At 40.6% G+C, this 24,838-nt stretch overlaps 2 protein-coding genes across 4 annotated transcripts in view; one reads left to right on the forward strand and one right to left on the reverse strand.

Annotated features, from left to right (window-relative positions):
- Window positions 1–5,191: 5,191 nt before the first annotated feature.
- Window positions 5,192–23,317, reverse strand: ECD (ecdysoneless cell cycle regulator). 2 transcript variants are annotated; one of them, XM_015818104.1, is made up of 14 exons: window positions 23,267–23,317; window positions 21,198–21,414; window positions 19,919–20,036; window positions 19,608–19,695; window positions 19,202–19,380; window positions 17,320–17,512; window positions 16,622–16,750; window positions 14,858–14,983; window positions 13,270–13,355; window positions 10,991–11,097; window positions 8,368–8,548; window positions 6,759–6,826; window positions 5,863–6,080; window positions 5,192–5,666 (listed from the first exon to the last, which is right to left on the reverse strand). In XM_015818104.1, the coding sequence occupies exons 2-14, from the start codon at window positions 21,394–21,396 to the stop codon at window positions 5,442–5,444; spliced, it is 1,917 nt and encodes a 638-aa protein (XP_015673590.1). In that variant the 5' UTR covers window positions 21,397–21,414; window positions 23,267–23,317; the 3' UTR covers window positions 5,192–5,441. The 2 variants fall into 2 exon arrangements, with proteins under 2 accessions (XP_015673590.1, XP_015673589.1); XM_015818103.1 differs by lacking the exon at window positions 23,267–23,317 and adding an exon at window positions 21,697–21,706.
- A 160-nt stretch (window positions 23,318–23,477) lies between these two features.
- The window catches only part of FAM149B1 (family with sequence similarity 149 member B1), a 27,783-nt gene continuing 26,422 nt past the window's right edge, over window positions 23,478–24,838 (forward strand). For both annotated transcript variants that reach the window (XM_015818105.1, XM_015818106.1), the window contains exon 1: window positions 23,478–23,540. In XM_015818105.1, coding sequence (XP_015673591.1) covers window positions 23,491–23,540 — 50 coding nt within the window. In that variant the 5' untranslated portion in view covers window positions 23,478–23,490. The remainder of the gene's footprint in view (window positions 23,541–24,838) is intronic.

Raw genomic sequence — 24,838 nt, forward strand, 5'->3', positions numbered from 1 at the left:
AATTCAGGCAGAATATTGATTTGGTGTATTATATGGAGTTTACTGGAGCTTATGTGTTTTGAAGTATAGATCCTAGCACTCTCTTATACAAGTAGTTCACTACTTACTACTGGTTGCTTAGCAATTGTCTGAAGTTCCAACGGACCGCCCCAGGGTTACTTATGATTCAGATTCAAAGTTCCAACCACTGCCCCCGTCCCTGCAGTCACATCACATTTTGGGCTCTTGGCAACTGGCTAGCATTTATGGCAATTTGCAGCTTTCTGAAGTAACATGACCATGATTTGTGATACGTTTTGCCAGAAACTGGCATTTTACTTCCAGTTTCCTGCAAAAAGCTTCAATGGCAGACAATGGATTTGCTCAATGGCAGCAGTGTTCATTTAGTGGCTGTGATGATTTACTCAACGACTCCTACAAGAAAAAGCAAAATTGGGCCAGGTCATATGAGGACCCAGGTATCACCAGCATGGTAATTTGTAATTTGGGATTCAATTATGATCATAAATTGAGGACCTTCTGTATTCTGAGGGCTGAAGGCTTTATTCTTTTTTGGTCTCACTATTTTGTTTTCTGTGGAATATATGAACTGTTAAAGCAGAAATCTCAGTTGGAATGTTTATATTTGGGGTTCAAATAGCAATAGTGCTTAGATTTATATATCGCTCCATTCTGCTTTCTCTGGGCAGTTTACAGAATCAGTATATTGCCCCCAACAAATCTGGGTCCTGATTTTACCAACCTTGGAAGGATGGAAGGCTGAGTCAACCTTGAGCAGATCAGGATCGAACTCCAGGCTTTGGGCAGTGTTTGCCTACAATACTGCATTCTAACCACTACGCCACCACGGCTCTTGTAATGGTTTTGTAAAATTGCGATGCTTCCAATTTTGCAAAACAAAATATTTACTAAAAATGTCAGTTACATGCTTCCGCCGGCGGTGCTGCTGCTTTCCCCCTTCCCTTGAATGTCGAGCCCAGGGGTTCAACAGGCAGCTCCCTCTGCCAGAGCTCCACCTGGAAGGCAAGGACAAACATGTAAGCACTTACTCACTATTGCAGACTGTTCAGCTGACCTCCCACCTGGCTTACTAAGGCACTGTCGATGGAACCTCCGCATTAGTCAGGCATGGATGTCTGATTCCCCTACCCAGGACGCCTTCGTGATAGGATACCCCGTCCACCGTACTAGGTACTGTAATTGTCCCCGTTGGATCTGGGAGTCCAGAATCTCCTGTACTTCGTACTGGTCCCCCTCGACAGGTCCTGGTGCCTCTCCCATGGGCTCACAGGAGGAACCCTCCACCAGCTTCAACAAGCTACAGTGAAAGATCGGGTGTATCTTCCCCAAGAACCAGGGTAGCTGTAAGTGTACGGTCACCGGGTTGATGACCTGTGTGACCTGGAATGGCCCTAGGTACTTGGGACCTAGCTTTTTACAGGGTACCCTCAGTCGTAGATATTTCGTCGACAGGTACACCCATTCGCCCACCTGAAGAGGCTTTTGGGGCCTTCGCTTCTTGTTGGCCTGTGCTTTAGTGCTCTCCTTTGCTTTCACCAAAGCCCACTTTACATTACCCCACACCCCCAATGTGCGTTATCCAATCCTGGGGCTGGCAGGGGAGGGGTCCCCTTGGTTGTACTTGGGGATTGGGATGAAATCCAGGCTGTGCATCACCCGAAAGGGGGCAAACCCGGTGCTGCTGTGCACTGCATTGTTGTATGCCACTTCTGCGAATGGCAGTAGATCAACCCAGCCCGTCTACTGGTACGATACGTAGCTCTGTAGGTAGTGCTCCACCATCGTGTTCGCGCATTCTGCTACTCCGCTGGTGCTAGGGTGATATGCCGAACTGAGAACTTGAGACGATCTGATGCACCGGATAAACTCCCGCCAGAATCGAGCCGTGAATTACATGCCCCAATCTGAGATGATCCGTCGGGGCACCCCGTGCAAGCGATACACTTGTGTGATAAAGAGTTTGGCCAGCCTGCGGGTGGACAGCAACCCCTTACATGGGACAAAGTGGGCCTGCTTGGAGAAGAGGTATATGATGGTCCAGATCACAGTATAACCACGACTCTTCGGTAATTCCACAATAAAGTCCATCGCGATGTCCTCCCATGGTCGGGTTGGGTCCGCTACTGATTGTAACAACCCTACAGGCTTCCCTGTATGGGGCTTGGTGGTGGCACAAACATGGCATCTCTGAATGTAAGTCTCTACATCTGCTTTCATGTGCAGCCACCAGAACTGACGCCGCACCAGATGTAGGGTTTTAAGGAACCTGAAATGTCCTGCTTGCTTTACATCGTGGCACCGTCGTAACATTCCCTGTCGTAGAGCCTGTGGGACGTACAGCTTGTCACCTTTCCACTCTAAGTCATCCCTCCGGGTCAGTAGGCCTGGATGTTCCAGTAACTAGGGGTCATCCTGGACTGCCTTGTGCAGCTCCTGGACCAGGTCGACAGCCAGGTTGTGCGGTATCGCCTGTGCTGCGGCTTGCCGGTAGGGGGGCATGATTGCCTGTACCACCTCCTCCCGCTTACTATCGTATTAAGGCATCCGCGATAGAGCATCAGTGAGAAGGTTCTTCCCCCTCGGTACATACCTCAACCGGAAACGGAAGCATTGGAAGTACTGCACCCAACGGATATGTTTGGGGGACAAGCACCTCGGCAACTGCAACACCTCGAGATTCTTATGGTCTGTCCAGACCTCAAACTGTTCCTTCGCCCCCTCTAGTAGGTGTCACCATGTGGACAATGCTCACCGTACGGCAAACGCCTCCTCCCAAATGGCCCATGCCCTCCCTGTTTCTGTCAGTTTCCGTGACGTATAGGCACAGGGCTGAAATGCCCCCTGGCTGTTCTTTTGCAGTAACACTGCTCCCACTGCAACGTCGCTGGCATCGGCCTGTACCACGAATGGCATGTCGGGATTCGGGTGGAGCAAGACCGGCTCCCTCGCGAACAGGACCTTTAGGTCTTCAAAGGCCTTTTGACATGCCAGGGTCCATGCTAGTGGCTGATCCAGCCGTGGCTTTGTCGCAGTTTGTCCTGTGTGCAGCAGGTCTGTCGGGTAGAGCTACCGCTGCAAATGAGCGGATGAACTGCCTATAAAAGTTGGCAAATCCCAGGAAACTCTGCAGTTGATGGCGGGTCTGTGGCGCTTGCCACTCCAGCACAGCCCTGACTTTGTTAGGGTCCATTTCTACCCCTGCCCCTGATATCCTGTAGCCCAGATAGTCCAGCCGGGTTTGGTGGAAGTCACACTTAGTTTTACGAACAGGTGTGCTTTCAAGAGTTTCTCCAGCACCTGTCCACCAATCGGCTGTGTTCTTCCATGGAGGCGGTGTATATTAGGATGTCGTCCAGGTATACTAGCACCCCACGGTACAGGTGTTCATGGAGCACCTCGTTGATGAGCTGCATAAATACCGCAGGGGCTCCCTGCAACCCAAACAATGACAAAATCTTAGCCTTGGAAGGGTCTGCGAAGGTCTTCCAGTTCAACCCTCTGCCCAGGGCAGGGATCCACAGTACACTCTAGAGAAAATCTCCAGTGATGGAGCCCCCACATCTCTAGGAGACAAACTCGTGCTATTCATTTATTATAACCTTTTCTTCTTGGTTCTTGTCCTATAAAAAAATGAAGAAGGAAGTCTGAAAGTAGAGGTAGTTCTCGACTTACAACCACAGTTGGAACTGAAACTCCCCAAATCAATTCAGCTACATCTTGCATGTGTGTGTGTGTGATGCTCAAGCACAAGTTCTAATCCATGGATACCCATTGATGCTGTTTCCACAGACACCTTTTCAGTTTGATGTTGTAAACATGGAGAGTAAATGTAGGATGGGACTCGGCTATTATAATGGGTAGTTACATGAAGTAGGTTAGTTCAAATGTTTCTAGGATATTTTAAAAACCCTTCCCGAAAAATAATATTGGAACACAGAGATGGGATATGCACTCTGTTTAGGAATTAATTTCACACTCACTTTTTCAGAAATACAGGGCAGAGTTAAATAATACCAGCAGGAGTTTGGTGAACAATGTAAAATAAGGTTAAAGAGAAAAAATAGATATTTCACAACAACTCTAAAATGCGATATACACTTGCTGATTGCTAATGTAGTTTGTAAAATTCAAATAGAGATAGAAGGCAAAAGTACTGTAAAAACGAAGACAACGGCTGAAGTTGTCACCTCATTGTTGATGCAGTTGTTCTATCATTTTTCTCTAGTTGTGTTTCAGAGTTCCATTTAATATAATCCATTAGATTGCTTCAATGAAATTTTTCTTTATTCAGTGTTGACTTCAGGCAACAGCATGGACAACTCCCTGCAGTTTTCTTGGCAAGACTTTTGGAAGAGGCTTATTCTTGTTTTCTTTTTAGGGGCAGTTTTTCTGTTTTGTATTTTACTTTTTATGATAAAACAATAAATATTTAAAAAAGCCGTTTTGGATTTTGTCTGAACTTTGTCATCTGAAGAGTTTACAAAATCCTTTGGCAAAGTGTAATATTTGAAAATAAATTACTTGCACAACAATTGGATTCATGGCAGAATTTATGCAGCATCTAACTTGGAAACTTTAGTAGAGTGGGCCTGAACTTTATGCAAACTGTAACCTAAATGTTGGCATGTAAATTCAGTTTCAGCTTTGAAGTTGAGAAACAAAAATGCTTATTAAAGAGCACACCTTTTTTTGGCCAGTCGCCTATTACTGTTACTGTGTCACTCACCTGTATTTAAACATTGAAAGAAAAATCTTTGTTCAGTTTTACTGCCTCATTGTTTTATAAACAATAACCTTGCCTCCTCAAACCTATCAAATTAGTATTAATCAAATTAGTACCAGCCACTAAGATCTACAAGGGATTCTCTTCCTGATGGTGCTATTCGGAATATTCTCCTCCTGCTGATTTGGAGACATCTATAATATATTTAATGCCTTTCCTTTCTGAATGCTGAGCATTGTGTTTCAGACATTTAAAACATGCATTTGCTTCTCTCTGTGTTAAATTGTTTATGTTTATACTTGTTTTGCTATATCGCTTCATTTTAATATATATCTCATAATATGTATCTCACACTATTACTTCAACATATTCCGATCGCTGGAAAGTTGTTTAATGTTTATTAAACATTGTAGATAAAGTGTCTTTTTTTTAAAAAAATTCAAGATATTTGCAAGAAAATCCCAAGTATTTTAATGAATCTAAAAAGGATTATAAAAATATTTGCAAGAGTCCATTTTCTCGGCGCTTTACAATTATTGTTTCGGAAAACAGATTCCACAAGATGGTTAAGTAGTTGGCAAGGATACTCCAAATGATTCAAATCCATCTGCAAAAGCATCTTCTGAGAACTTAATTAAAAAGGTTTTAGCAATGTAGCTTTTAAGCGAGAAAACCAATTTATTGCATCAATGAATTGCTAATGAGGTCTGTGGTCTGTATTATCTGGCAAATATACTCCCATGCTCTGAAGAATGTTAGAAGCAGGTCCTGGTAAGCCAACTTGAGCATTATAGGATTCCAACAAGTTAGTTACAAGGTTCACATCAATGTCCACAGGTGTTGTATCAGGATCATCTTTACTCTGACTGCCTTCCAAATCTGTGTTAGGGTCTTCATGTGGAAATACTTTACTAGATCTCACCTATGTTAAATAACGACAGAGAAAATATAAGATATTTCTGTTAACACTGGACTCGGATGTCGTTTACATTGAAAAAAAAACCTTATGAAATGCTATCTAATTTCGTATTGTAGCTGACTTATAGGGGAAAAAAAATAACCCTGGCAGCCATTCCTTCCTCTTAAGTCACCAGAAAGGTGGTCTAACTTAAACGTACCTCTTTCTTCTGATTGGTAAAGCTTTTGCCAATAGTGGTGGATGATAATTCATGATCCATTTCATTCATGTATGTTTGGAGATTTTTGGTTGTTTCATTCCAAGATGCTGTATCTCCTTGAGAATCAGCTTTTAAATCAGGCTCTTCATCACTGTCTAAAAATTCAAAATCTTCTTCTTCTTCTAAGTCATCAGAGTCCAGCTCCTCTGAATTTGGCCCTAGAAGCAACACAGAAATGGTGTCAGAATAAGACTAAAAACAACTGATACTTGGGGAGAGGGAAAATGAGGTATCCAAAACTAGTGTCAGAACCCATATCTATCTGATTTCATACTTCCCTTGCTCTTCTTTCTCTGACCCAAATTCTATTCTCTTCTCTCCCTGGGTTCTGCCATGCTCCTGGAGGGGAGGGGGGAATGATCACGGGTTTATTGCCTTAGCTATCACTACAATGTAACACTTCGCTTTCCTGCATTATTTCTCTCTATACTTTCTTCTCCTACAACTGTCAACTAGCAAAGGGGGAGGAAGAAAGGAATGCAGCCTCCGGCAACTGGTTTATCTCTCCGCTCTCAAGAGAAGGTGCGAAATTGCCTAAACATCACTGTTACAACCAGAGCTGGCCTGATGTTATCTCCCCTTTCCCACGATGGACTTAACACCTGGGGATTGGCCGGTGTGAACCGTCCGGATGAACTATGGGGTGGCGTTTGGGGATACTTTAACCTATTGATCTACGCGGGAAAACCTCAGATCCTGTCTAGTATGCCTGCTATCAGCTTCTCCTAATAAAAGTTTCTTTTGGAAGAGCTTGCTTCCANAGGACAGAGATGAGAGGGAAACTTAAATCTCAAATCATTTCATTCTAATCCCCTTGCCTGATCCAGGCAACTCACCCAGGATTTTATCCAAAGCCTCTGTGAATGAGTCAACATCAAAACTGACAGGTCCCTCAGCAGAAGACCTGAAAGTTAAGAATTCGTAATTATATTTTATGTTGTTGTTGGTATTTGAGGTAATGATATAATGCAGAAGATTATGGAAATGATTTCTTAGAATCAGCAGCAATTTCTATGGACAGAATAACTTCTTCACCTCATCACTTCTCCTTTCTAGAACAGGCAGGGTAGTAAAAATTCACTGGGATTTGGTGAAAATTCCCTCTTTTTTTTTTTTGGAATGTCAAAGATGCTTTTTCACAAGGCAATTGGACTTTGTTTTTCTTTGAACATGTTTTGCTTCTCATCCAAGAAGCTTCTTCAACTCTGGAGCTTCTTGGATGAGAAGCAAAACATCTTCAAAGAAAAACAAGAAAGTCGTAGTTGCCTCGTGAAAAAGCATCTTTGGGATAACTATGACCTGGATGACTGAGAATCTCCACAGACAATGTCTAGGTAGGTTCCTAAAAAATAATCAGCATGGAACTGCAGCATGAGTTTTCCTATATGAGTGATAAGGATTTTTACAAATAAATATTGATCACATAAATATATTTAAATATTAAATATGTCTAAATACCGTGTTTCCCCAAAACTAAGTCCTATCCCCCAAATAAGCTCTAGCTTAATTTTTTGGGGTGGGTCTAATATAAGCCCTACTCCAAAAATAAGCCCTAGTTTTGGGGCAAGGGGCACGCCTAAAAATCAAGCTAGGAATGGGGCGTGGGGGTGGTGGAGCTTACCATTGCAGCTAAGACTCCCATAGATTGGCACTTGCCTTGCCTCACCGGCCCATTTCTTCTGCGGCTGAAGGAGCAGCTTCATTTTATAACTGACAATGGAGCTCTGGCCTCCATTTTGCAGTCGGCCTCTGATGGCGAAATGCAGACCCCATTCTCAGCTGCAGAATGAAGCTGCTCCTTCGGCCGCAGAAAAAGTGGGCCGGCTGGGCAGGGCTGTCGATGTTGCTGCCGCGAAGTGAGTAGAAAAGACCCACCCCCTAAAAATAAGACCTGGTGCCTCTTTTGGAGGCAAATAACAACAACAGACTGGGTCTTATTTTCGGAGAGAAACAGTATAAGTCACAATTTTTAAAAAAGGGTTAATCATTCGTATCAATTGTGGCAATAGGATTGAGCAAACTTGTATTTAGAACAGATAAATTATTTAATTGCTATATAATTAAGCTAAACATGCAGTAATCTCTGCTATTATACAATTTGCCTGAATCAGGCAGATGTATAGATCTTTTATATCCAATTCTTTTATTCTGGCTATTTTTCTACATGTTATATAGAATGAGTTTTACCCCTTATTTTCTGGCAGAAATGAAATTCAGTTTCAGAAAATTAAGCAAAAGTTGCATTTGCAATTTAAATACTTATTTATTTTGTAATACTTAAAATTTATTTACCAAGTAATAATTGTTTTTGACAGACATAAATTTGATATAAATGCCTAGAGTTCTTTTTGCAAATTTGGCTTAGATTATTTGAAAATGATTCACCAATACAGAAATTATTACATTATATGGAAGCATGCTCCAGTCAGTTATGTAACTACCTACCATGGTGTTTCTGCTCCTTTGTATGTTGAGACTTTGGATATAAAAGCCTTCATGCTTTCAGCAACCTCAGTCAAGTCATAGTTCTGCTTTTCCTCTGAGGCAGAAGCAGATTTATTTGTGCCAGATGTCTCCTTAAGAATCTGATCGAGAGCATCTGGAGAAATCTCCAGCCAACTGTCATCTAAAAAAGTAGCATAAAGCGTGAGGATAATTTTTATTTATTTATTAAACAAATTTATACAGCTGCACACTGGGTTGCTTATAAATAATAAACACATAATTAATAATAATACTGCTGACTGTAAAAAGGAAAACATGTGTGAAAGTTGCAAACAGCTGCATATATATTAGGAAAAGATGAAATGTGCAAAAAAGTGTTTAGAGTTTGCAGAAAATATGACGGAGCTGACTAGGTTTGAATGAAGCCCTGTTGCTATATGCCAAATTCAGAATCATCAGAATAATTCACAGAGTTTGCATATCTATCTTACACTCAATAGTTCCCCTACTGCTAGGTCCTCATATGCTACTAAAATTGAGTTGGGATATTAACACTACTAGAAAAGACAGAAATGGTGTTAGATGCCTAATCCAACAGTCTGATGCAATGTTATCTCAGGTTAAAGCAGGGCTCTTCAAACTTGGCCCTTTTATGATTTGTGGACTTCAATTCCCAGAATTCCTCAGCTAGGCACGCTGGCTGAGGAATTCTGGGAGTTGAAGTCCACAAGTCATAAAAGGGCCAAGTTTGAAGACCCCTGGGTTAAAGAGTCAAGAGCATATTTGCCAGACTGTCTGCTCCTCTTTAGGGAGTGTTTTCATTCACTTCCTAGTTTAACTATTATACAGTGGTTCAAATAAATCTTAAAAGAATTCTTAACAGTATAATCAAATTTGGGTCTGGCAAGGATAAGCACAGCTTGTTCTGCTTATTTTATCTAGTGTTAATAAAAACCATAAGATAATCAGTCTATCATCTGAACTTAGAATGTTACAACATTATTATTATTATGTTGTAAGTTCAGATCAGGGGTCTTCAAACTTGGCCTTTATGACTTGTGGACTTCAATTCCCAGAATTCCTCAGCCAGGCATACTGGCTGAGGAATTCTGGAAGTTGAAGTCCACAAGTCATAAAAGGACCAAGTTTAAAGACCTCTGGTCCAGATGATAAGACTGATAAGCAATAATGACAGACTAATAAACAATAATAATTATAATGTTGTAATTGTAAGTTCAACGCATAGGGTTGAAAGGGACCTTGGAGGTCTTCTAATCCAACCCCCTGCCCATGGCAGGAGACCTTATACCATCCTGGACAAATGGATATTAAATCTTTTTTTAAAAGCCTCCAGCAGTGGAGTACCCACAACTTTGGGAGACAAGCTGTTCCATAGATTAATTATCCTCACTGTCAAACATTTTTCCCCGTAGTTCCAAATCTTGGATCTCTAGCAAACTTCCAACCCTTGCCATGCCCTCTTTGGAGAATAAGTCAACCCCCTTTTCTCTGTGATTGCACCTCAAAGTATTGGAAGACAGCTATCATGTCATCCCTAATACTTCTCTTTGTTAAACCAGATATACCCTAGTTCCCTTCATTGTATGGTTTAGCCTCCAGACCCTTTATTATCTTTGTTGATATTCTCTGCACTCTATTCAGCATTTTTGTTTCTATTTTGGCGACCAAAACTGGACACAATATTCTACGTGTGGCTTCACTAGTGCAATATAAAGTGGTACTATCACTTTTTGTGATCTTCATGCTATCCCTCTGTTGAAACAGCCTAGGACTGCTTTGGCTTTTTGGGCACCTACAGCACACTGCACTTAAGCTGGAAAAATCAAATGTACAACTATAGAATAGGCAGTCGCAATAGCAATAGCGCTTATATACAGCTTTATAGTGCTTTACAGCCCTCTCTAAGCGGTTTACAGAATCAGTGTGTTGTCCCCCAACAATCTGGGTCCTCATTTTACCGACCTCGGAAGGATGGAAGGCTGAGTCAACCTTGAGCTGGTGAGAATCGAACTGCCAAATTGCTGACAGCCAACAGTCAGCAGAAGTAGCTTGCAATACTACATTCTAACCACTGTGTCACCAGCTGACTCAACAGTAGTAACTGTGAAAGGGATCTAGGTGTCCCAGGAGATCACCACTTAATTGTGAGCCAGTAGTGTGCTACAGCTGTAATTAGATATTTAAAAACATCACTATCCCATACATTTTATTAAATTTCGGCAGTAGGACTTCAAATTCTACTCTATGGCATCCTAAGAAGAACAGTATTTAACACCCTTAAGGCAGCAGTTCCCAAACTTTCCGGCTCTGGGACTGGCAACAATGAACTTGGGGAGAGGGGATGGTTTCGCGTGCCTGAATGTAGCTTCGTGCGCTTGCTCGCCTGCTGCTTGTGCGGCCTAATTCCCAACAGGTTGTGGACCAGTACCGGGCTGCGGACTGGGGATCCCTGCCTTAAAGTATTTAATGAAATGTCATTTTCATTCCTTTCGGATGGCCAAAAAAGCAAGAAAAACAAGAAAACTATGTCAATAAAATAAAAACATTATCTACAAGTTTCTGTAACTCTGATCATTATTTTTAAAACTCTCCCACTACTTACCATCCTCTGGAGGTAGAATGTCTGAGCTCTTTTTCAAATCCTCCAAATTAAAGGAATTTTTTTTTAAGATTGTCATAATTTTTTCCCCTGGGTTCACAGCAACTGAACTATTAAAGGAAACACAACACCAAAATACATTATCAAACGTATTGAACTGGCTATGTTTAGAATTACTTTTCCACAACTGATCCAATCATAATCTCACTAGTAGATAGAACTGCTCTTCATACCCTACAGGTAGTCCTCACTTAATGATTGTTCAAAGTTACGACGGACTTAAAAAAAGCTAATGACCTGTCCTTGAAGTTAGATTGCTACCACTCCCCCCACCCCCGGTCACATGATTGCATTTTAGGCACCTGGCAACTGGCTCACATTTATAAGCATGTATATTTTCCAGTAGAAAATGGCCAATGGATTTGCTGGATTTGCATACACTTGGTTTGTTTAACAACTATCTGATTTGCTTAACAACTGCAGTGACTTGTTTTATGGTTATCGTAAAAATGGTTGTAAAATTGAGTCCAGTCATGTGGTACCTCAACATAATGACTGCAATGACTTATGACCAAAATTCTGGGCTCCATTTTGGTTACAGGGCAAGGACCACCTATAAACAAGCTTTTCATAAAGGAAATGGTTAAATATTTGGTTGTGATTCCATATTATTTGGAAAGTGTGGTTTGCCTGCCTCTCATTTAACATCATTTTCAAGCCCAGTTATAAATAATTTGCTATAAAATTTGTTATAGTTTACAATATTATAATTTGGGTTATAACATTATAATTAGTTATTGAAAACAAAAAAAATAGCTTAGGGATTTTTTTTCTCCTTTTAATGACTCTGCTTTGGCGGGGGGGGGGCGTGTGCGATTGGAGCTGAGCATTTACTGGCCCAATGCCCTTCCTAATGTCTATGTGAAATTCGCAAGTAATTACTCATTGCACCCAGAGAGAGAAATATCCGTTGCTACTGAGAATCGAACTCTCAGCCTCCTGATTGTGAGGTGAGAGCTCCACCTCTAGGCCACCACACAGCTCAAGAATAACTTAGGTATTCCTAAGAGTGACTGATGGAAATCGTTGTGAGTGGATGTTCAGAATAGGAGTTTGAAAAGATAGATGGTAGTGCTGTTTTGTATAAATCTGATTAATAAAGTTAGATAGCAGGTTTAGGATTTTATAGCTATAGAAGTATTATTTTTACTATGATTGTAATTGTATCATGATGTTATTTTATGGCCTCTGTATAAATATAAATATGTCACAGAGAGGAGGGGGGACAACTATTTTCCAAAGTACCCGAAGGCCAGACAACGAACAATGGATGGAAACTGATCAAGGAGAGATTCAACCTAGAAATAATGTTCCATTGGTTGAGAACAATCAACCAATGGAACATCTTGCCTTCAGAAGTTGTGGGTGCTCCATCACTGGAGGTTTTTAAGAAGAGACTGGACAGCCATTTGAGTGAAATGGTATAGGGACTCCTGCTTGAGCAGGGGGTTGGACTAGATGACTTCCAGGGTCCTTCCAACTCTGTTATTCTATATTCTGTATATTGTGTTTACTTTTGGCTGGGGCTGGACATTGCTCCACTTGAGTGTTATCTAGGAAAAGGTTCTTTCCAAACCACATTTTTAATATTTTCAGAATTTATAAATTATAACAGATAAAGATAAAAAATTATAACAATGCTTTAATACATTAACACTTTAATCATTTTAATTCTATATCTTTTCAAATATAGTATTAGATTTGAAATGATTAAACTCCACTGAGTTTCATATGGCTTTCTCTCGGGCAGTTCCAAAAACACCTGTGGTCTGCATCCGAGTCAGACTCAAAAGGTCAGTGGTTTCTTACAGTATTTCCATCGATTNAAATTATAACAATGCTTTAATACATTAACACTTTAATCATTTTAATTCTATATCTTTTCAAATATAGTATTAGATTTGAAATGATTAAACTCCACTGAGTTTCATATGGCTTTCTCTCGGGCAGTTCCAAAAACACCTGTGGTCTGCATCCGAGTCAGACTCAAAAGGTCAGTGGTTTCTTACAGTATTTCCATCGATTTCTAGAAGACCACACATCTTCCTTTGGGGGAGACATTATTTATCAGATTATATAAGTAGGAAGTACAATCTTGAAATACCGATAAGTGGTGTATTAAGCCAAGCTGAGTAATACATATTCATATTTCCACATTTAATCATGCACAGAGATTAGCAATACCAAACCAAGGAAATTAAACATAACCAACTTCATCTCACCTTTCTGAGTTGGCTACAGTCTGTAGAAAATAGTTTTCTGCCATTTGCAACTGGTGAAGATACTGAGCAGAACCTTCTATTTCACCCTTTGAAAAGAAAACAATAGTCAGCAGAGGCTTGTTTAGTCAGAGACCCACAAGGAAATATACAAAACAATTTTTAAAATCTGTTAACCTACACTTAGAATATATTATACCAAGACAGTGAAAACACTTTCTGCAAAAGTACAAAAATTGTTGTTTTGGTGCTAAAAGGTCTGAGGAAGCCAAATATTTTTTTGTTTGCAGTTAAATCAGACCTATAAAAGAGAACATATGTAGCTCATGGTTGAACTGTGGGATTCTTGGTTCTCTCTGAGTGTGGTGGTTTGTAGACCTTTCATTACTGAACTAGGTAACTTTATCAGTGCTAACAATATTGCATTGTTTGATAATGAAATGTCTGCAACAAGAAAACCACCATGCTCAAAGAGCACCAAGGACCCAATAAATCAGACCTCCATAGCACGAGAGAAAGTAATGTCAATGCTTGTCAGCGACATATTAAACAGGCCAAGAGAGAAGAATGTGAACGAAACCTAAAGTAACATTAGCCTTCTACCCTGATAGGATTTGGATAGCCACAAATATTGGGTTATAAAAGTTATGACTGGTTATTCTGTCACTGTCATACAGCCTGCCCATTACTCCTCATTCCTGGCCTTCTAATAGAAAAGTGAACATCCAGCATTATGTATTGTCTGTAACCAATCCAAAAAAGCAGCAGAAAAAGCCATCAGAACTGTAACATCCTTCACAGCCATCCAATTCATTCCACACCATCAAAGTAAATTTCTTCTTTTGCCTGCAAATCTGCCTTGTTGTTAGCTGCCGATAAGCTTTGTCAAATCAAATCACTCAGTAGTTTTTCACAACCCTAGTAATTACTGCTCTGTTGTGTCATGTTTAGAACCCAATTGTTTTTTTAAGAAGATATTAAAGGCTAATACATATCACAGTGATATAATCCTATCAAAGTAAGACATGATTATTGAATGTAGTTATAAACATTCATGATAAAACAAGAGCTGAACTGTGTTATTAGGAAGTAAACAAAAATATTCCAAAATAACATTCAATCAAAATTTTCAGTAGTTGGAACTTCTCCAACCTTATTTGTGACTGTATAAGGAACTGCATGTATGTTTACACTCAACAGAAAGCAAACAGACATTTAGCAGTCAAAAAAGAGCTTAATTCCATGAAGTTGGATGGTCTTGTTAGTTCCCTACAATCACCTTTAAAGCCCAGAAATAACCTAGAAGAATGAATCCTAACAACTGGGACCATTGCAAGCTATCCTGTTTTAGGCTGCATTTTGAACATCAAAGATGATATTTTTTTATAAATATGCAACGAATAAATATTTCTTTATTTGATTTACATCCCATTATTATGTTAACAGCGAAGGATGGTGATGACATTGCTCCTTTTAAAATATAAATTTAGGCTATGGCTTAAAGTGTGGCAACATTATATCAACAACAGATCATTTCATTGAAGAGCTAAGGCAGGTTTGCTTTCTTCTAATTTATATATATATATCTCACCTTAAAATAATTGTTCTTCTGGAGAGCCCTAAGAAAGCTATCCCATAATGAAACGTTCAGTATTTGTTTCTTGGAATCAGGAGAAGCTGAACTATACTTCGAGCATAAAATTTCAAAGCCATGAGCCTGTGAACAATATGGGGGGAAAAACCACCTGTATAATATTCACATCTTAATGTAAAAATTGTTGCAATACGTTTTCAATGTAAAGACATTTGCTTTGCATTGTACTTCAACACCTTCTTTGCTTAGCTATTACATCAAATATACAGAAGTAGTTTGCTGTGGCCATTTTCTGTGATGGGTTTTTCTTTTTATTCTAATCTAATCTACAGCCCTAAAACTGGCCAGTGGTCTCTCATCCAACTATTAACTAGGTCCAACCTGGCTTATTTGTCAAGATTAAATAAACTCAGCCACCTGCCAGAGAAAAATCTTTAGATAAAATACGTTAAAAGAACATTTGGAATAAAAATACACAGGGAAAACCAGAGTCAAAATCCAATTGACTGCAAGGGGAGGTGCCCTGCTATATCTAGAGGAATATTTATAGTTCTTATTGCATTCTTTTAATGAAGAATCACAATAGAATATTAAAAGATGATGTATATGTTTCTGTCAAGTTGACCATTGTCTTAGTAAGATTTTAACATTAGCTAACATATGTTAACATTAGCAAAATGTTTATATTCAACTTCAAGAGATTATCCTACAAATTACTTAAAATAACTGACCTACTTTAAATACTTCTCTAGAGCCCGTATTAATACCCTCCCTTAGGCAGATTCTCAAGGCATTGCATGGATTCTGGTCTTTGGTTGCCTGTGTTTGTTTGGTTGTGTGTTTTGTGCCTCTACAGTTTATTTATTTATTTTATTTATTAATTTAATTTATATCCCGCCCTTCTCCTTGCGGACTCAGGGCGGCTAACAACCAGATAAAAATACTAATCCCCAAAAACTACAGATTAAAAACATAATTAAAAACAAATATTAATGATTGGTCTAGTTAGTTTAAAATTGCTTTAAAACCCCCATTAAAAATTTTCCCCTAGGCCAGTCCTGCAAGCTGGAATAACCATGTCTTAAGGGCGCGGCGGAAGGAAGGGAGATCAGGAATCACCCTGATCTCTGGGGGTAGTTCATTCCAGAGGGTGGGAGCTCCCATAGAGAAGGCCCTCCCCCTTGGGGTCGCCAGCCGGCACTGTCTGGCCGACGGCACCCTGAGGAGACCCACCCTGTGGGAGCGTACAGGTCGATGGGAGGTAATCTGCGGCAGAAGGCGGTCTCGAAGATATCCCGGTCCGATGCCATGGAGCGCCTTAAAGATGATGGTCAACACCTTGAAGCGCACCCGGAAGGCCACCGGCAGCCAATGCAGCTCACGCAACAGCGGTGTTACATGGGAGCGACGAGTCCCTCCCAACACCGCCCGCGCGGCCGCATTTTGGACTAGCTGGAGCCTCCGGGTGCTCCTCAAGGGAAGCCCCATGTAGAGAGCGTTGCAGTAGTCCAGGCGGGAGGTGACCAGGGCATGAGTGACTGTGCGCAAGGCGTCCCGGTCCAGAAAAGGTCGCAACTGGTGGATCAGGCGTACCTGATAGAATGCCCCCCTGGTCACGGCCGCCAACTGGTCATCCAGTGTCAGCCGTGGATCCAGGAGGACACCCAGATTGCGTACCCTATGTGCATGTATGTGTGTGTGTGTGTATCCTGAAATTAATATTTTGTTGTAAAAATATCAAGGGTCAAGGTAGATGCTTACCAATTTCATGCCTAATTCATAGGCTTTGTATTCGGGATGTGAACGAGGAGGTAATGAGTAGCCACTCCGTTTATCTGGTACAAATGTCTGTTGAATCAATTGTGCATATAGACACTTTGTAAAAGCAACCTGAAAAATATCAGAATATTTTATTAAAGATTCGCTTTTCTGAAAACTTTTTTGAATCTGCTTTGGCCTCTTTACAGTTAGCCCTTGTTTAATAACCACAGTTGGGGTCAACATTAAGTGAAGCAGTAGCTAAGTCAGGGGTAAGCAACCTAGGCATGGCTGGCTCAGGAATTCTGGGAGTTAAAGTCCACGTGTCATAAAAGAGCCAAGGTTGCCTACCCCTGAGCTAAGTAAAACATCATGATTTTATTTCAGCTCTCCTTTGCTTTACAGACCGGCAATGGTTGTGAATGAGGGCATTGGTCACAAAGGTCAGGACTGTGTGAAGGGTTGCTGTCTAAGGCAGTTGTCAAGTGAGGGCTACTTGTAATATTATTTGAAGAATTATACAAGAGAGAGCAAGCAAGAGATTATAGAATTATACAAGAGATTGGAGATTAGGCAAGTTAGGTTGTTAGACTTGTACTTAAAAAGGACAGAATCAAAACCCCAAATAAATCATTCGTAAACCAGATACGATGGGGTGAGTTAATTGTGAAGACTAACTAGGAAGCTTAATCCGTACTTACTGATGCCATCACACATGTTTCAGGGGGGAAGGTTTTGAAAATGCGGCATCCTTTTAAGTCAATGGGATCTCGAAGATAAAAAGCTTGGACTGCTGCTGACACTAATGCAGGACATTGCTTCAGAACTATCACAATGCCTGCTGGAAGATAACAGTGAGCTTGATGGAGACAGGTCTGGATCTTCTCAGGATACCTAGGGCACAAAATTGCAACAAGGTGCAAAAAAAAATAAAATAAGAGACATAATCCTGATAGAGGCAATTGTTGATATAGGTTGCTTCCACTCTTTTAGAATATAAAAATAAAAATCTGTGGACGTCCCATATAACTTAACATAGCTAACATACACACATATGTATATATGTGGAGGAGGAACTTAAGTTAAAAAACTTAAACTACTTATGACGGTTATCTTCTAAATTTGCTTAAACCAATTTTCTTATTTGTATCACAAGTGGCTCAACACTTCAGATGCAGGTTGCTGCCTAACACAGAGCCTTGTCTGGGTTCTACTTTCCTTTGTTTTCAGAGAAACACAACACTACCCACTGCTGAACTTTATTACAATGAATGTGCTGCTTTCATATTTTATTTAACCTTTCAAATTTTCAACTGATCTTTTTTAAAAAACAAAAAATAAGTATAAGTGAGAGTCTGCATTTCAATAGTTATACTACCTCTATCTCCCAAATAACATTATTTATTTAGAAATCTGGCAGTAGCAGCCTACAGTAAGTGGTCAAAAGAACCGTTTCCTGGTTTTATTATGGAAATTATACTATAAACATCTACTATGAACAGACATTTAGGAAGGTGATAGAACATAGAATAAGAGTTGGAAGGAACTTTAGAGGTAATCTAATCCAACCCCCTGCTTGAGCAGGAGAGTCTATACCATTTCAGACAAATGGTTGTCCAGTCTCTTCTTAAAAGCCTCCAGTGATGAGACATCCACAACTTCTGAAGGCAAGCCATTCAACTGGTTGATTATTCTCACTGATTATGAAATTTCTCCTTAGTTCAAGATTGCTTCTCTCAGTGATTAGTTTCCATCTATTGTTTCTTGTCTTGCCTTTGGGTGCTCTGGAAAATAGGTTGATCTCCTCTTCTTTGTGTCAGCCCCTCGAATACTGGAAGATTGCTCTCATGTCATCCTTGTCCTTCTTTTGACTAGACTACCCAATTCCTGTAACTGTTTTTCACGTTTTAACCTCTAGTCCCCTAATAACCTTTGTTGTTCTTCTCTGTACTCTTTACAGAGTCTCAACATCTTTATCATATTGTGGTGACCAAAACTTGCAGTATTCCAAGTAGGGCCATACTAAGGCTTTGTAAAACAGTACTAATGCTTCATGTGATCTTGATTCTATTCCTCTATTACTGCAGCCTATGATTGCATTGGCTTTTTTGGCTGCCGCTGCATACTCTTGCCTCATATTTAAGTAATTGTCCACTTATATTCCAAGATCCCTCTCAGAGTTACTGGCATTGAGTCAAGTTTGACCTAATCTGTACCTGTACGGTTGGTTTTCTTGCTTAAGTGTAAAACTTTTATCTACATTGAATTTCATTTTGATAGATAGGGCCCAGTATTCAAGTCTGTCAAGATCCTTTTGGATTTTGAGCCTGGGGTGTTAGCTATCCCTGCCAGAGAATTATAAATTATATTTTATTCATAGGAGGCCACTTTAACAATACTTTGATAGCTAACTAGATAATCTGCAGCATTTTATTTATTTTTATTTCAGTAAAATGTTGCAGCATGTTACTTCCCAATATTGTGAACAAAAATGACTACTATAAATAAATGTGTATGAACCAGCATGTCAGGTATATATGGGTATATATATCTGAACATGTATATTCAGATTCAGTCACTTACCCATTGATGCGTTTATAAACTGCTGCTTTAATAGATTTTGAAGCCACAAAATCCTCAGAATGGGCAGAAAATAATTTCAGGACCTGGGGAATTGTAGGGTTTATACCAGGTAGTAATTTCTTCCCTTCAGGAGTCTTTGGTAATGGAATTATGCATAATTCTCCACTATGAAAGAATATCTGACAATATATATATATATATTAATTTATTAAATCTGGAAGTTTTTTTTACAGTCTCTCAGAAATCATCAAGTCTATCACTGAAAGGATGAAGTCCTCCAAAATCTTACAGAAAAATATAATGAAGAAATTCAAAATAAATTACAGTATATATTCCTAAAAAATAGCTTTTTAGATATTTGACATTCTTAAATTTGCCACTATTGCAATTCTTAAATCTCTCTTACCCGATGCATGCTATTTTCAGGACTCAACCACTTTGGAAGGTAATCAGCTGCTTCTATCAGAAGGAATTCACCATCATTATCATTCACTCTATTCAAATAAAGAGTATTCTCTCATAATATGGAATTAGTGTGTCCTAATTTAATTCAATGCATATGGATACCATGTGATAATGTAGTCTTTATTCACAGAAAAATTCCTCCCCTCCCTCCAAATTTTATTTCAATAAAGCGTGTGCAAAGATAAATATATTAAATTATATTTACAAGAAACAGCTAAAATCATCATCTATTTAATCAGCAAATAAAAATACCTAGCTAATAATTCTGGAAATTCCTTTGTAATTTCCTTTATGAGGTAAACAATAAACCATTCATCTTCAATGTTATCTCCAAACTTTGTGAGACCAGCAATATGAGCAGGTAGATTTCCTAGAAGAACAGAATTTATTAGATTATTCCCAGAAAACATTTGGCAGTCAATCCTAGTATCAGTATCTTATTTATCAATTTATATGGTCACCCATCTAACAACAGTGACTCACGACAGATCATAAAAGATTAAAAGTAATGAAGCTTAACTCCAAAACCTAAACAACATATTTTCACAGTAGTTTGCTCTCCAAGCTTGTTTCAATTTAGTTTCTGAATGTTTCGTTACCAGACAAAATAATATCACCAGCAGGATTTTCTTGCCTATTTTCCTTAGCTTATAAATGTTTTGTGATCATCATCCTGCTGATAATGTTACCTAGTCAGGTAACAAAATGTTCAGAAACTAAACTGAACCAAGCTTGGAGAGCAAACCACTGCCAAAATAAAAAAAAATGAGCTACAAGTTTTTTCTATTATTTCTAAACAGCATATGCCTGGGCCTAAAACATTCAATCCATATGTACTAAAACAAACCAAAGCAACAGACAGAAGAACTTTATTTAAATCAGTTGAACAATAAAAGTACAATTAATAAAACAACACAAAACGATCCCCCTGACAATAAGAACTATTAGCAACCATTTGTGAGACAAACGCTACATAATATAGCAAAACATTGCTACTTTTAGAGAAATAACTTTCTCTAAAAAAGGAGAAATTATATTTTTCCTGTTTTTCCCAATTTTTTATGTTGCCAAAAACGACTGCTTTGCTGGGGAAACTGTACTGCTGAAAGTTGGCAATTTCATCACTAAATTTTGGCATATGATTTGGGGTTGTTGTGGGTAAAGAAAAATGGAGGTTGGTAAACTGTTTGCTGTTCATGGTTTAATCAAATTTTGTTATTTTTACCTTTTTAAGCAACAGATACATATATAATATAAAAACTTAACATAAGGCTGTTTTTAAAAAAATGTTTTGTATGAATCAAATCTTAAACAGTTTCAAGTCATCTCAATTTGAAACATAAACAATAATAACCATGTTTCTTGAGAAAATAAGCTGTGAAGAACACTGCCACTACAACAGTGGGAATACTATTTCCCCCCCCCCCCCATTTTCCAAAACATACACTACAAAGGGCTTAAGGAGGCAGAGAAGGTTGCAGTAGAATTGCTAGTGTGTATAAGACACAATTAGATATAAACGCAGTTTTACCTTTTGCAGGTTTGTACTTTAGATTAAATGACTCATTTTGCCAGATGTAGGAAACCAGGATAGGGGCAAAATATGCTAGTATTTTTTCAATATATTGCTGTAGGATATCTTGATGATGTTCTGGGTCTTCTGATTCATGTATCAGGAATAATTGGTAATGGACTGCATCATCTACAGTCACAAAACCTAACTCCTCCATTATGCATCTCACAGGCCCCTTTTAAAAGAGAAAATTTTTAAAGCCATTTCTACAAACAGTGCTTCAATATTAAAATGCCAGTAAGTAGTAGTAGTAGTAATAGTAGTAGTAATAATAATAATAACAATAACAACCCCCAGTGAGGCAGTACCTTGACATGGTTGTGGGGCTTGTGTACTCTGAGGAAGATGAGAGCTATGCCAGAGGTTCAACCATACTGGACAGGTCTCATCAGGAGTCAGACAAAGAGTGTCTCTCCCATAAAAAATATGGTGAGATGTAAATTTCAGAAAGTCATACCGGCTCGGATGTCGCCTGGGTTAACAAGGTCCGCGCTAGATGTTGGAATTCCTGGATATCTGGTGAAAAATGGGTTACAGGACTCAGGACTGTTGGCTGAACAACCAGGGCCAGCAGCTGCAGAACTACTGGAAGAAAAGGTGTTTACCTGTCACAAATACACAGTGATTGAAACAAAGAAATAATGATCTGTTACTACAGATCAAGTCCAACAAGAAGAGGATATCTAAAACGAATGCACCAGTTCTGGAAAGAACAACATCCAGAATCAGAAATAACAGAACAGAGACTANTTGGACAAATGTGCCACACTTACTATCAAACAAGGAAAAATAGTGAAAACTGAAGGAATCAAGATGCCCCACGAAAATAACATTAAGAGTCTGGATGAGGAAGATTACTACAAATACTTGGGTATCCTTCAAGCTGACAACATCAAGCACACTGAAGTCAAGAAAAAGATTAGAGGTGAATACATCAAGAGAGTGAAGATCTTAAAGTCCAAACTCAATGGAGGAAATACCATAAAGGCAATCAACACCTGGGCAATTCCAGTCATTAGATACACAGCTGGAATAGTGGACTGGATTCAAGCAGAACTAAAAGCAATGGATAGGACGACCAGAAAAATGACAATGAATCATGCCCTTCATCCACGCAGTGATATTGACAGACTTTATCTACCAAGGCAAATAGGTGGACGTGGAATTCTGCAAGTACATCAGATGGTTGAAGAAGAGAAAATGGCTTTGGAAGAATATCTGAAGGACAGTGATGAAGATGTACTGAAATTAGTATATCAGGAAGGTTTATTGACTACTGGAGAGACCAAACTGGCCTACAAGAAAGACTAAATGAAGAACAGAATAAAGCAGTGGTGGTGAACCTATGGCACTCGTGCCAGAGGTGGCACTTGGAGCTCTCTCTGTGGGCACACGTGCCGTTGTCCCACCCTTGCCTCCCCCCACGACCCCCTCCTCACTAGCAGCCCCCCTGGGAGGAGAATCACCCCCGAGCGTGGCCCACGCGGAGCAGTGAAGCCAAGGACATGGCAGCCAGGCAGCGTAGACAAGACTCTACCCTCCCGCCCCATTGCGCAGTTGATGCTGCGGTCAGGATGCTGGTACAGTCTCCTGCTTGAGCAGCGGGGTTGGACTAGTCACTAGAAGACCTCCAAGGTCCCTTTCCAGCTCTATTCTGACTTTCCAATTTCCTCTGAGGCACTATTATCAGTTCAACTAAGTACTATATTAATAGTTACTTCGTTGGCTTTGAACAGGGGTCTTCAAACTTGGCCCTTTTATGACCTGTGGACTTCAACTCCCAGGATTCCTCAGCCAGGCACGCTGGCTGAGGAATTCTGGGAGTTGAAGTCCACAAGTCATAAAAGGGCCACGTTTGAAGACCTCTGGCTTTGAAGTTGCTTTAGTGTTTGCAAAAGAACTCTTTCTAGATATAATATATGGATATTCCCATACTTTTGCCGATAAACCACAAGGGAAAAAAAAGATGTACGCCCGCCAAAAAGAACCAACCGCGCTGCCAGAACAAACGACCAACCGGGACTCACCGCGGGGCCGCCGACTTCACCTCCTGGCTGCCCTCGGCGAAGCGGCTGCTCCTACGTCATCGCTGCGCGCCGCGGCTGCGCGACCCCCTCTCGCCACCATAGAGAAGAGACTTCCGCTCGGCCTGAGAGGGAGGGGAAGGAGGGGGCGTCGCCATGGCGGCCGGGGCCGAGCCGGCCAGCCGGCTGCGCCGACGAGGACCGAGATGAACCGCTGAGGCGGGAGGATGATCTCGCGATACACCCGGAAGCCGGTGCCCCCCGACGTCCAGGGGATGTGAGTGACGTTCTCCTGGGCCAAACCCCAGGCGCGGGTCCCTCTGAGCCTTTGCAGGCATTCGCAGCCCTTCTGGAGAAAGGGGTCTGGGTTCCAGGGAGCCGTGCGGCGGCCTGACGAGGCTCTCTTCGCCGCCTTCCTCTAAATTCCTCTGTGTTGTTTTCCCCACGTTGTTTTGCTCGAGCGGGTCCCCTAGGGCAGGGGTAGTCAACCTTGGCTCTTTTATGACTCGTGGACTTCAACTCCCAGAATTCCTGAGCCAGCTTAGCTGGCTCAGGAATTCTGGGAGTTGAAGTCCACGAGTCATAAAAGAGCCAAGGTTGACTACCCCTGCCCTAGGGCTTCGAGGCGGCACTACACCCGCGTCTGCCGCAAATTTCTTTCAAGACGGGCGGGCGCATCCTTGGGCGGGAAGGAACTCAGTCAAATCCGGGGAGCCGGGCCCGGAAGAGGAGTGATCTCTGGGGCTTCTTTGGGAAGCATGTCAGTCTCATGTCAGTCTGAGTGTCCCATGTCAGTCTGAGTGTCCCCGGACAGAGCATTACCTTTCCCATGACATCGAAGCGACAGAAAAGCTTTTATGGTTTTTCACGAGGAGAGGAGATGCAGAGGCATAGCAGATTTCACCCCTTACCGTGGCATAAAAAAATTCGGATTTCTCTTTATCCTTTCAGGAAGAATTAAACCAGGATTTGTTTAGGCACGATGCATTTGCTTACACCTCCGGGTTGCGTTTGCACAGTATGCGAAGGAAAGCAGAGAGTTCACAAGTTGAGCCATTTCTGGATGTGTACAGCCATGATTTTTACAGGGCCATAGTAACTGGGTTCACGTAACGTGCTAAATCAAAAACAAGTACAGGGCAAGGTAGTCCTTGACTTACGACCGCAATGGAGCCCAACATTTCTGTTGCTAAGCAAGGCAATTGTTTTGCCCCAGTGTTTTTGCCAGCGTTGTTAAGAAAATCACGGCTGTTGTTAAACGAATCAGGCAATTGAATCGGGCTTTCCCCATTGAGTGTTTGTTGGAAGTCGGCTAGGAAATTTACAAATGGTGATCGCTTGACTCCCTTATGCTGCAACTATTGTAAATGCAGGCCAGTTTCCAAACATCTGAATTTTGATCATGTCACTATAGTGATGCTGCAACAATCATAAGTGTGAAAAACAATCGTAAGTCCCTTTTTTCAGTACTGTTGTAACTTTGAACTGATCACTAAACAATTGGTTGTAAGTTGAGGACCACCTGTAATTTCCACCTTGTTTGAACCAGTTCTTTGTTTTTAATAGATTTCTGGG

Source organism: Protobothrops mucrosquamatus, unplaced genomic scaffold (genome assembly GCF_001527695.2).
Source record: "Protobothrops mucrosquamatus isolate PMUCROS unplaced genomic scaffold, P.Mucros_1.0 scaffold681, whole genome shotgun sequence".
NCBI lineage: Eukaryota > Metazoa > Chordata > Lepidosauria > Squamata > Viperidae > Protobothrops > Protobothrops mucrosquamatus.